This window comes from Bos javanicus, chromosome 2 (genome assembly GCF_032452875.1).
Source record: "Bos javanicus breed banteng chromosome 2, ARS-OSU_banteng_1.0, whole genome shotgun sequence".
Lineage (NCBI taxonomy): Eukaryota > Metazoa > Chordata > Mammalia > Artiodactyla > Bovidae > Bos > Bos javanicus.
Window position 1 is genome coordinate 30,310,221 of NC_083869.1, and position 13,945 is coordinate 30,324,165.

Below are 13,945 nucleotides of genomic sequence, written 5' to 3' on the forward strand. Positions count from 1 at the left end.
CCACAACTATTGAGCCCACATGCAGCAACTACTGAAGCCCGCACACCCTGGAGCCCGTGCTCCATAACAGGAGAAGCCTCAGCAATGAGAAGCCTGTGCACTGCAACTAGAGACTAAGCCCCGCTCCCCATAACTAGAGAAACCCTCTGTGCAGCTATGGAAACCCAACACAGCCAATAAGTAAATAAATATTAGAAATCACATTCCAAATAGATCAAAGATTTAAATGTATAAATCTAAACCATAAATGATAAAAATGAAGGAAGAAAATATGATGTATCCCTCCACACTCTCAGGGACATGGATGCTTTCCAGAGCATGACACAAAATCTAGAAACCAGAGAAGAATTAGAGTGAATCATCACATAACATGCAAAATGTTCTAATTAAATTTTGTAATCTGTAGCACAAAACACCATAAACTCAAAATACATACACTATATATTTTTAAAAGCCCCCACATTCCCAAATTAAATGGTTCATATTGTATCTAAAAGGGTGCTATAGTTTAAAAAGGAAAAGAAAATGAAAACATGTACTGTTATTTAAATAGTCACAGAAAGAAAAGAAAATATAGCTCTTGAACATATGCTCATGTAAGTTCACATAAGTTCAGCTTTTCTCATTTTAAGACAAATGCAAATTAAAATAGTAATATGGCCCCTGTTTTGCCCCAATCCGATTGAACATACTGAAAATATGATAACACATTATGTGGTGAGAATGTACATGAGCAGGCACCATGTTGCATTGTTGTCAGAAGAACCAGTTGGTTCAACCTTCAGAAAGAGTTATTTTGTAATAATACTAAAATTAAAGATTCACATTTTGCATAGCTAAGTACAACTGTAGAAATTGATACTATACTATTCACATGTATGTGAAAGTATGTGTATAACATATATTAATTCTATCTTTATTTGTAAAAACAAAAGATTAAAAACAGTACCTATCACCCGGGAATTGATTGAATAAATTATAGTATGTACAAAAAAAGGAAAACTATGCAGCTGATAAAGAGTTGAATCTGTAAAAACTGATAAGAAATGAACTCTAATAGATATTTTCAGTGAAAAGTGCAGGGTGCAGAAAATGTGTGAGTTGGCACATATCTATTACATAGACAGATAACAGTGGTTAGGTCTTAGGTCAGAAATTGATTTTTTGCGAGCAAGAAGGAAGGGGAATTTTCCAGTTTCCTTTAATATTTTGAATTTATGTCATTTATGCATGTTTTCTATCAAAAAAACTAGTCAAAAATAAAACCATCCATACATTGATGTTATAATAGTTACCTTAGAAAATGCACCATACTTGTTATCCCTAAACATTTATTTCAAAATAAATTACTGCCAGTATTTTCCTGATTCCTTATGGGAACAGTAGAATTTTAAGGCCAAATATGCTTTTTCTGTTGATTTAAATTTACTTGATTTAAATTTTCTTTTCTTCCAGGCCCTAAGCTGAATTGCAGGTAGATTGAAAAGACCTCTGAAAATTTCACTAGTTCACTTCAAGGACAGAGAGTACAAATTTAGACTTGTATATCCAGTAAAGAATCTGCCTGCAGTACAGGGGACCTGGGTTCAATCCCTGGGTTGGGAAGATACCCTGGAGAAGGCATGGCAACTCACTCCAATATTCTTGCCTGGAGAATCCCCGTGGACAGAGGAGCCTGGCAGGCCACAGTCCATGGGGTCTCAAAGAGTTGGACTCGACTGAGTGATTAAGCACAGCACACCCCCTTGTTTCCGGTCACCCGTCAAAAACTTCACAGCAGTGGGAATCTCCCTCAGTAAAATTTGAAGTTCCTGTAAGACCTCTCAAAAGATATATGGCAGCAATTTTAATATTGCAGTTCATATACACCAAAGCTGCAATTAACTATATTGTAGTTTGCTGACCTTAATGAGTTAATGACCTTCCCTCCTAGCTCAGTTGGTAAAGAATCTCCCTGGAAGGCAGGAGACCTGGGTTCAATTCCTGGGTCGGGAAGATCCCCTGAAGAAGGAAATGGCAACCACTTCAATCTTGCTTAAAGAATCCTATGGACAGAAAAGCCTGGCAGATTAGAGTTCATGGGGTTGCAAGAGTTGGACACGACTTAGCAACTAAACCATGAACCAATGAGTTAATGCCGTGTCCAAATAAAACTTGTGGTCAAATGATAGCCTAGGCTCTGAGAAGTTTTGGCTCAGTATTATCTGTGAAATTTGAGCTGATATTAAATATGCCTTAAAACAATACCTTTGGGATTTGGCCTCCAGCATCTGATCAGGTCTGGCAGCTGTATGAGTCAAGAGTTTTGCCTCAGGTCCTTATGTTTTGCACTGTAGGATTATAGCATCAGCAAGAATATCATTATTCCTTTAGTGAAGGAAAATATCTCAGTGTTTGAGCTTATAGAACTGTCTTCTTTCTGATTACTTTTTCCTCTGAAATAAGAGAATTCTGCTGTCTCCTGTACCTACAGTTATCTTCTCCCGCCCACTGCCCAATCTAGTAATTCTTTTCCAGCCTAGCCTTTCTGCCATTCTTAGTCATCTAATTGTTGTCTGTCTAACCTTAAACTGTCTCTTTCTATATGTATTTAAGTAGGCCGACCCTAGCATGACGGATGCCGTGACAGGTCACAGTTCCATTGTCTTTGTCTCAGAATAGATGAAGGCTCAATCAGGACAGCCATGGCTATTTGGTCATTAAATCTGTCTGCAGCAAACTGTTCTGACTGGCTTGATCAGGAGCCACTTGTGCAGATTAGACAGTTGCATTTTATATCCTCTCAGAGACAGCTCCCTTTCCACTTCATCCTGTTGATGAGTTAACCATGGTCTCTCTGGGGCTACATCCTCATCTTCTGGGTGGCTCACAGAGTGAATAGCTCATTTGGGACAGGGTGGTACTTAGCCAATGTACTTTAATTAAGGCTATACTTGAATAACTTCCTTAAGTTATGGCATGGTTCCTGCCTCAGCAAAGCATAAGGATTGGATTAATAAACATGGGACGTTTATAACAAAAAAGCTGAGATAGAAAACATGTTGGTTAAGCCAAACTCATAGAAACAGAAAGTGGAATGGTGGTTGCAAGAAGCTGGGGGAGGGGAAAATAGAGAGTTGCTGTTGCATAAGATGAATAAGTTCTAGAGATGCATAAGATGAATAAGAGTTGCATAAGATGAATAAGTTCTAGAGATCTAAATGACTTTGTGCCTATAGTTGACAATACTGTCTTGCATGTTTAAAAGTTTGCTTAAAGGGTCATGCTAAAGATCTCAAGTTAAATGTTCTAGCTACAAAAAAAAAAAAAAAAAAGAATTTATATTTAATTATTCCATTTGAATTTAATTGGAAATGAACTTTTCAGTCCTCTAGTTTGTATTGCATAACAGGAGGTTGCAGATATTAAGATCTTTAAAGCTCCTTAAAATATCTGTATTCTTTCTCTTTAGGACTTCATATGCAGAGTAAATGGTGATTAAAATGTGCAGGATGACAAGATGGAGCAAACAGTGCTTGTGCCACCAGGACCTGACAGCTTCAACTTCTTCACCAGAGAATCCCTTGCGGCTATTGAAAGACGCATTGCAGAAGAAAAGGCTAAGAATCCCAAACCAGACAAGAAAGACGATGATGAACATGGCCCAAAGCCAAATAGTGACTTGGAAGCCGGAAAGAACCTTCCTTTTATTTATGGAGACGTCCCTCCAGAGATGGTGTCAGAGCCCCTGGAGGACCTGGATCCCTACTATATCAATAAGAAAGTGAGTGTGTTTTATCAGGCATATTTTGCTGCTTTTTGCCTTATAGTATACCTTAGACTGTTAGATCACCAACATATGCTAAGTTAGCACAAACTCTAAGTATCCTTCTCTTTGGGAAATAGAACACATTTGTGAATGCTTTATGCATATATACGACAAATAAATTGATTAGATCATAACAGATGGAGCTGTCCCAAATGTACACAAAAGATATCTAAAAACAAATGTAAGTCATAGGCAGCTATTTTGACAAATTAAAAACTTCTCCCCAGGGATTGTGTTTACTATTTATGAGTTTTCTGTACTTGAAAATCCTGAAATTGTCACAAGTTATAAAGATCTCAAAAATGTTGGTATTGATTTCTCATAGAACAAAATTTGATACCACAAGGATTTTCAATTTTTATATTATATATAAATATTATGTTATATATAATACATCAATTAAGTTCCTGAAGAAATTTTTTCATTTGGGAAAAAACATTCCTATACAAACTATAGTTTAAACAATTATTTAATCTTTTGGTGGGAATATATTAATATTGGTAAGGATTAACCAAAATCTAGTAATCTAAAAATACATAAATTTGAGTATTCATGCTTGAAGTGAATGTATTAAGTACTTATCCTTTCATTATGACCATGATTTCACCAAGTCAAGAAGAAAAGTATTAAAAAAATATTTAAAAAATTATTATATTGATTTTAGATTAAATTTATGGCTTGTTAATTTGCAATATTTTATTATATTTTTCACCTAACACAACATATTTGTTAACTCTTGGTGGAAGGTACAGCACAAAGATTGTAATTAAGCAAATTAAATGTTTTAGTTAAATATGGTCCTTAAAAATGCCCCCAAAACTTTTAGGGATGTTTTTGGTTGCTGGCACAATTATCATGTTAGTTTTTATGAAGTGCAGAAATTTGGAATTATGGTATGTTAATTCAAGGCAGTTTTGTAAATCACTTCTCATTGACCACCACAGTTTTCAGAGGTAGAAACCTCTTAGGTTCAGATTTTTTTTTTTTAAGTTGTCAGGCTATACCTGGTTTAAGTATAACAATTTTCTTTTTTAAAACTGATTTGTCATTTTACAGTAATGGAAGAGATTAATCATTTTCAATAGATGTATTATCTTTTATTTAAATTTGTTTTTTAACATTGTAGTATTAAATCTTAGTAGGTAAACCATTATCTGTTTCATAACTGCCATTTAAATTAAGAGAAAAATTACATTTTATCATTCAGTCACTACTTTGGAAATTAATATGATATCTGAAAAGCTAAAACCCATATTAAGCAGTCTACGAAGGGGTTATTTGTATTTTTTTTAAAGTAAAAATGTGATAAACCAGTTATTCAAACATTTTACCTTACTTAAAATTACTCTATTATTGAAGTTATGACTCTGATATGTTCTAGCCAGAAATTCATTGCAACTAAAGTATATGACTTTATTTATAGCCATTGGACATTTCCAAGCTACTTAGAGCTGCTATTATCGTGGGTTAGGTGGGCTCCATCCTAAGCAGGCATTTTGCTACCCCTAGACATCCAGTCCCCAGCTTTCCAGTAGAAATAACCATCTGAAAGTTATTAAAGTCACCCAGAGCCTACCACTTCATCAAACAGGATCCAAAGCTAGGATCCCGGATCCTCTGCCATGTCCTTATCTGTAAAACAATATATGCATACATTGAGAAAGACCAAACTAATGCCTGTTGACAAGGGTGGCTCTTCTTTAAATAGAAACCAAATCATCCAATCAATCTTTTCCTTTATATTGAAAAGTTTTTAGATTAATAAAGTTGTCATATTGAGCAAATGTCCCCAAAGCAGTCCACAATTGGTTTATAATGAATTAGATATAACAAAGGATATAAAGACAGATGGAAAACAAAGTAATGTAAACCCTTCCGAATAGTTAAAAGAAAGGTCTTGAAACTGAGGATGAAAGACAGACTCTGAAGGAATGACTTATCTGCCAGATTCTTGTGCTGAAGTAACCCTTATAAACTTTGTTAGCTTCACATTCAAACTTGCCTTTACCACATCCTTATCTTCAAATGCACATTGTGTGAGGAAGGAAAAACATTCTGACATTTCGGAACAAATCTGTGCGCAAGTAGCACAATCTGATAAGAGAAATATTGTTATTAGAAAGGAGCTTTCCCCAAGTTGAGGCACGTCCATTGCTTTCACTTTGAGCTGACATCAAGAAAGTCTCCAAATTTAAGTCATTCAACAGAAATACAAATGAAACTTTTTGCAGGACTGAAATCCTTAAAAACTAACATGGCATGCTTGAGCTGTGTGTTTGAAATTTCCTTTTTTTTTTCATCTTCACGTTTTAAAACTTTCTATAGTTATGTGTACACTCTTTTCTAGTTTAAATTTTCTTTCACAATTGGATTGTTTCAGTATGGAGGAATAGTCTTAAATTCTGAATGTGTTTCCTCTGATTGATAGTAGAATGCTTAGAAAAATAATAACTTTTTTAAAATAATGAATATTTCTTTTGATATTTGACCAATTTCATTTTAGTGGCTTGGGTGTCTAAGGATGGCAGGGTGATCTTCATTAAACAACACAATGCATATACACAGTACTCCTGGCGTAGATGAAGTGTCTAATGATGGAAGTGTCACTGGGGAAAAGCTTCCTAGGATGAGATTTCCCATTCTCACCAATATTGAGGATGTGGGTTTTATAGCCTTTGTGGGTTGTAACATACAAGTATTAATCAGGCTAGTGATTCCCCTAAGGCTTAACTCAAGTACAGTACTTAATGTGTCAGTTGTGTCTATATACCACATCTCTATAGTCTCCTTCTAAAAAATGTATAGAATAAACAAAGCAAGCCCCTTGTCAGAATGGCTGGAGAATCTTTGCTGTTTTAGCTTAAAGTGCAGTGGTGCACGAATATAAGGAATTTACCTGTAAGGAATAGAAAGAACACAAACCGCAGCGAAGCTGTCTGTGATCTTCTACAAAGACAATGTCAGTGCGCTTATGGAAATGTCACTGCTGATGGTATATTTTCGGATGGCATATGCCCACATATATTTATCTCTTTTGCCCCAGTTTAAAATGTACTAATTACATAATGTTCAAAATTTCTGCTGAGACTGTTAAAATAGTTTAATCCATGGTCAGTGATATTGTAGCAGTAACTGGAAAAATAGTATCAACTGTCTCGTGAACATTCATGGCACATGAAGCATTCCAGACCTGCAGATGTTTTAAGCCTTCAGAAGTCCAAGGTAAGAACTAAGGAATAAATTAACAGTGCTATCAGAAGAGACCCACAGAATTTTCCACACTGTGTTAACTTTGGTTCCATGGTCTTCAGAACATGATTCCAGGCTGGGTTCCTTTTTTGTTTTGTTATTTACTGTGTGGCAAGGCACATTTTAGCTTGTGAACACACCTTTATTTCTTCGTGGGAATTTTTTTTTTTTCACAGTTTCCTTTCATAGCTTTGGTTGATATTGCACCATTTGGCTATACATTCAAATTCTTCACCCACTCTTTATTATAGAAAACTTCTTCCTTCTCATGTTCTTCTTAAAATTACAGATGACTCATTAGTATCCTTTTGACTGTGACAGTGTACTGGAAATAGAATGAGGTATTTTAGCTGTGCGGTGAAAATGGATGTTTGTTAATTATGGAATGTACAAATGTATCCATTTAAAATGTACTCTTTACTTGACTGTCTCACCAACCATTAAAAGACAATTTATTCTCCCCTTTTATCAGCTCTTCTGAAAGAGATGCATGGCTCCTCTTTATTGGGGCTGCATGAAAAATCGGACAGGAACTTGTGATTTTAAATTCATGCCTGGTTTGTCATCACTACAGGAGTTTTTAATTGTTATGTGGGGTAGGGAGAGTTCTTTGTTTTGGTTTTAAACAAATAGAGATTTGGTAGTTTTTCTTGCAAAAGTAATTTAACAGAAAATCAGAACAATAGATGGTAAAAGCTCATGATTCCATGAATTCTCATCTTCATGAATTTTCTTTGTATATCATTCAGTCAGTTCATTCAGTTCAGTCACTCAGTTGTGTCCTACTCTGCGACCCCATGAATCGCAGCACGCCAGGCCTCCCTGTCAATCACCAACTCCCGGAGTCACTCAGACTCACATCCATCGAGTCGGTGATGCCATCCAGCCATCTCATCCTCTGTCGTCCCCTTCTCCTCCTGCCCCCAATCCCTCCCAACATCAGAGTCTTTTCCAATGAGTCAACTCTTCGCATGAGGTGGCCAAAGTACTGGAGTTTCAGCTTCAGCATCATTCCCTCCAAAGAAATCCCAGGGCTGATCTCCTTCAGAATGGACTGGTTGGCTCTCCTTGCAGTCCAAGGGACTCTCAAGAGTCTTCTCCAACACCACAGTTCAAAAGCATCAATTCTTCGGCACTCAGCCTTCTTCACAGTCCAACTCTCACATCCATACATGACCACTGGAAAAACCATAGCCTTGACTAGATGGACCATTGTTGGCAAAGTAATATCTCTGCTTTTCAATATGCTATCTAGGTTGGTCATAACTTTTCTTCCAAGGAGTAAGCATCTTTTAATTTCATGGCTGCAGTCACCATTTGCAGTGATTTTGGAGCCCCCAAAAATAAACTCTGACACTGTTTCCACTGTTTCCCCATCTATTTCCCATGAAGTGATGGGACCAGATGCCGTGATCTTCGTTTTCTGAATGTTGAGCTTTAAGCCAACTTTTTCACTCTCCACTTTCAAGTTTCATCAAGGCTCTTTAGTTCCTCTTCACTTTCTGCCATAGGGTAGTGTCATCTACATATCTCAGGTTATTGATATTTCTCCCGGCAATCTTGATTCCAGCTTGTGCTTCTTCCAGCCCAGCGTTTCTCATGATGTACTCTGCATAGAAGTTAAATAAGCAGGGTGACAATATACAGCCTTGATGTACTCCTTTTCCTATTTGGAACAGTCTGTTGTTCCTTGTCCAGTTCTAACTGTTGCTTGCTGACCTGAATACAGGTTTCTCAAGAGGCAGGTCAGGTAATCTGGTATTCCCATCTCTTGAAGAATTTTCCACAGTTTATGATGATCCACACAGTCAAAGGCTTTGGCATAGTCAATAAAGCAGAAATAGATGTTTTTCTGGAACTCTCTTGCTTTTTCCATGATCCAGCAGATGTTGGCAATTTGATCTCTGCTTCCTCTGCCTTTTCTAAAACCAGTTTGAACATCAGGAAGTTCATGGTTCACGTATTGCTAAAGCCTGGCTTGGAGAATTTTGACCATTACTTTCCTAGTGTGTGAGATGAGTGCAATTGTGCAGTAGCTTGAGCATTCTTTGTCATTGCCTTTCTTTGGGATTGGAATGAAAACTGACCTTTCCCAGTTCTGTGGCCACTGCTGAGTTTTCCAAATTTGCTGGCATACTGAGTGCAGCACTTTCACAGCATCATCTTTCAGGATTTGAAATGGCTCAAATGGAATGCCATCACCTCCACTAGCTTTGTTCGTAGTGATGCTTTCTAAGGCCCACTTGACTTCACATTCCAGGATGTCTGGCTCTAGGTCAGTGATCACACCATCGTGATTATCTTGGTCGTGAAGATCTTTTTGTACAGTTCTTCTGTGTATTCTTGCCACCTCTTTTTAATATCTTCTGCTTCTGTTAGGTCCATACCATTTCTGTCCTTTATCGAGCCCATATTTGCATGAAATGTTCCCTTGGTATCTCTAATTTTCTTGAAGAGATCTCTAGTCTTTCCCATTCTGTTGTTTTCCTCTATTTCTTTGCATTGATCACTGAGGAAGGCTTTCTTATCTCTTCTTGCTATTCTTTGGAACTCTGCATTCAGATGTTTATATCTTTCCTTTTCTCCTTTGCTTTTTGCTTCTCTTCTTTTCACAGCTATTTGTAAGGCCTCTTGAGACAGCCATTTTGCTTTTTTGAATTTCTTTTCCATGGGGATGGTCTTGCTCCCTGTCTCCTGTACAATGTCACGAACCTCTGTCCATAGTTCATCAGGCACTCTGTCTATCAGATCTAGTCCCTTAAATCTATTTTTCACTTCCACTGTATAATCATAAGGGATTTGATTTAGGTCATACTTGAATGGTCTAGTGGTTTTCCCTGCTTTCTTCAATTTAAGTCTGAATTTGGTAATAAGGAGTTCATGATCTGAGCCACAGTCAGCTCCTGGTCTTATTTTTGCTGACTATATAGAGCTTCTCCATCTTTGGCTGCAAAGAATATAATCAATCTGATTTCAGTGTCGACCATCTGGTTTTGTCCATGTGTAGAGTGTTCTCTTGTGTTGTTGGAAGAGGGTGTTTGCTATGACCAGTTAGCGCCTCTAAAATTACCAGTCACCCAGGCTCTCCCTCCCTTAGTTTTAGAGCACTATAGTTCACTTTTAGATATTTCTCCTACCCACCGTTTGTTTCTTCCTTATGTCCCTTTCTTCTTTGTCACCTTCCTGTCTCTGGCTCAGAAGCAATCCCAAGTTGATGAGAGCAGTAGTTAAATAACAGTTAGCATTTATCAAGTACCTGCCATATTAGTAAAACTTAAAATGAAAGTGACGTAAACTCAATGGAAAATAGTTTTTTAAAACAAAGAATCAAACAACTAAACGTGTGTATAGGGTAAATCTGGTCTTAATATTAAAGGATCCAGTACCTAACGCAGTGTCATCAGGACACAGTCCTTTTGCATTTCTCACTCTGCTTCCACCTATGCCAGCTGCATTCACAGGCTGGTTCTTCCCACAAGATGGTAGAAATAGCCATCAGTGGCACAAAACTGATGGACAAAAAATTGATAGCACAAAACTGGGACTTCCCTGGTGGCTCAGAGGTTAAAGCGTCTGCCTGGAATGTGGGAGACCCAGGTTCGATCCCTGGGTTGGGAACATCCCCTGGAGAAGGAAATGGCAACCCACTCCAGTACTCTTGCCTGGAGAATCCCATGGAGGGAGGAGCCTGGTAGGCTACAGTCCATGGGGTCGCAAAGAGTCGGACACGACTGAGCGACTTCACTTCACTTCTTCACTTTAGCACAAAACTAACTTCTACAGCCTAGTAACTCCAAAGAACTCATTTTTTCTTCAAAACTTCTCCTGGAATTCATTTTACTAGGTCACATAACCTATTCTGAATCAGCCACTGTAGCCAAGGATTTGTGATGATCTCATTGGCTAGATCAGTGTCACATGTTGACCAGTGTTGCCAAGGGATGGATCAGCTCCACCCAAACCATGTGGCTAGACAGTGAGGCAGCGGTTTTCTGTAAAAGGAAGAGATAGAGACTGTGACAAAGGTGTGCTAGATAAACAAAAGCCAAGCTCTGTCTATGCTTTAGGAAATTTACAGTTCTTATTTAACCAACATACCCTTCCAAGATAATTCTTATCTTTATTTTAAAATGATGAAACTGAGGTAAAGTAATTTTCCTAAGATCATAGGGCTATTAAGTAACAGAGACTAGATTTCAAACCAGATCCTTCAGCTTCTATGGCTTATTGCTATGCTACTCTGGATTTGCAGTTGTCACACTAATGAAGAGAAGCCAGCGATGGAATCTAAATAAGCCTGTTGCTACTTTTCCTGCCTCTCCACACAGGCCACTGTGAAGCTGTCCTCCTCATCTACTCGGCTGGCAGTATTTCCCAAACCTGACTTGTTGCTTCACTACTTCTACTCAATCAGGGCCTGCCTTCGTAAAAACTAATATCTTTGAGACTCAGTGGCTCTAGATCAGTTCCTAAATTAATTAGAAAATTACATTTCCCATCAAATTTTAATAGTTTTTTTTCCACATTTTTTTCCAAAGAGGACAGATTCAGGTAACATGAATTGTGTGCCTCTGTAAAGAAATGCCATTTAAATTGGGATCTCAAGTGTAGAAAGAAGAGAGAAGTCTTCCATGGGAAGGGAACAGCCTGTAAGAAGACATGTAATATATTGGGACTGTAATAAGTAAAAGGAAAGTAAGATGTGGTTGGGGAGATGGGCTTGGGGCTAGATCAAAGCTCCAAGAGTTTGATGTTTAAGGGAAAAATAGTTCTCTGAAGACTTTGGGTAGAGAAGTGACGATGTTCACTTTTTGCTTTTAAGATCAAGTTGGGGGTCTTTATAGAGGTCTGGTCTAGATTTTTGACAATGAAGACAAAGAATATGGATGAGATAAGAATCCATTTTGGAGACATAATGCTTAAGTATTAGATAGGAACAGTGTCAGACTTTATTTTTCTGGGGCTCCAAAATCACTGCAGATGGTGACTGCAGCCATGAAATTAAAAGACGTTTACTCCTTGGAAGGAAAATTATGATGAAACTAGATAGCATATTCAAAAGCAGAGACATTACTTTGCCAACAAAAGTCCGTCTAGTCAAGGCTATGGTTTTTCCAGTGGTCATGTATTGATGTGAAAGTTGGACTATGAAGAAAGCTGAGCACCAAAGAATTGATGCTTTTGAACTGTGGTGTTGGAGAAGACCTTTGAGAGTCCCTTGGACTGCAAGGAGATCCAACCAGTCCATCCTAAAAGAGATCAGTCCTGGGTGTTCTTTGGAAGGACTGATGCTAAAGCTGAAACTCCAGTACTTTGGCCACCTCATGCGAAGAGTTGACTCATTGGAAAAGACTCTGATGCTGGGAGGGATTGGGGGCAGGAGGAGAAGGGGACGACAGAGGATGAGATGGCTGGATGGCAGCACCAACTCGATGCACATGAGTTTGGGTGAACTCCGGGAGTTGGTGATGGACGGGGAAGCCTGGCGTGCTGCAGTTCATAGGGTCTCAAGAGTCGGACACAACTGAGCGACTGAACTGAACTGATTAGATGGGAGCAAACGGATGGCATTGTTTTTTGAATATGAAATTTGGGAGGAAAGAAACTGAGCAGCAAAGTTCCAATGTGAAAATTGGCACTGCTTTGTTTTAACTTATGTTAAAACATGTAAGTTTTAACAAGTGTTTGTGTATATATTTGAGTTTGTATACACAAGTGTTTGTATGTGTATATATTTGAGAACCAGAGATACTTATATTTTTAATCCTTTAATCCTTGTGTTTATATGGCACTTGGAATTCATTAAGGAGATTCACATGTTTTATTTCATTTCTATCCTTTAGACCACCCTGAGGTTAGTAGTATTATAATCTTCTCCATTCAGATGAAGAAATTGACATGGAATAATTTGCCCAAAGTCTTCACACAGCAACATCTGCAATAAAACTGGGCCAATTAGTCCTTTTCTGTCAATGGAAAATTAACTGAGCATGGACTATGTACCATAACCATGTTATAGGCTAAAGATACAGGGATGAGAAATATTTGACCCCCAGATTTTATCAATTTACTGGTGGTTATAATTTTTTCTCTCCATCTGAGGCAGAGGCAGAAGCATCTGTAACTAACTGATGAGAATCCAGTTGGGGACCAATTATGGGGTCATCTCTAGCACTGGCCCCACTGCAACTATTCTACCCAGCTAAACCTTAGGGACAAGCAATTTTACAGATTCTTTTCTGGGTACATATTTTTCTCCTTTGCATTAACTTAAAGCAAAAATTAAAAAAAAAACAAAACTATGAGGCCTTGAGCCTGCAGATGTATTTTTGTTTGTCTCATGCAATACTGTTTAAAATTTTGAATTAGTGTCTGAGATTTATAAATCAGAAGATTGCACAAACATGTGTAAACCTGAATATTTAGGTTTCTCACACACTATCAGATCTGGCATCACTGATTTGCATACCAGAAATTAGCATGTCTCTTGCACTGTCTAGCCACTGTGGGGTGTTGGTTTGTGATCTCTGGCTTCAAGACAATTAAATGAGGGCTGGATATTAAAGCTTGGTGGGCCATGGGCAGGCATCAGTTCACAGATTGTTCTTTAGGCTGGTTATCCCTCATCTAAGCAGAAAAGTAGAATGAGATTGGGAGAGAAAACGTTTTGTAAATTATTGCTCACTTACTTTGGAATCAGGAAGAGAACCTGTGAGAAAGCTTTCCATCCCTCAGTGAGCCAGGAAATGAGGGAAATCTTGGCCTGAATCCACAGGTTATTTAAAAAAAAAAAAAAAGGCAAAGAAGTAGGTGAGATAATTTAGATAGCTCATAGGGAAAAAATATAATTAGATTCCAAGGAATTGGCCCACAGTGAAAGATGTCCCC

At 37.8% G+C, this 13,945-nt stretch overlaps 1 protein-coding gene and 1 non-coding gene across 3 annotated transcripts in view; both read left to right on the forward strand.

Moving 5' to 3' along the window:
• The window catches only part of LOC133259160 (sodium channel protein type 1 subunit alpha), a 315,536-nt gene that overhangs the window by 217,280 nt on the left and 84,311 nt on the right, over positions 1 to 13,945 (forward strand). Inside the window, exon 2 of one of the 2 annotated variants that reach the window (XM_061436361.1) lies at positions 3,452 to 3,763. The exons of the other annotated variant lie outside the window; for it this stretch is intronic. Coding sequence (XP_061292345.1) covers positions 3,500 to 3,763 — 264 coding nt within the window. The 5' untranslated portion in view covers positions 3,452 to 3,499. The remainder of the gene's footprint in view (positions 1 to 3,451; positions 3,764 to 13,945) is intronic. 2 annotated transcript variants of the gene reach the window in all.
• Positions 10,604 to 10,675, forward strand: TRNAS-GGA (transfer RNA serine (anticodon GGA)). The gene has a single exon. It is a non-coding gene; the product is annotated as a tRNA-Ser (tRNA).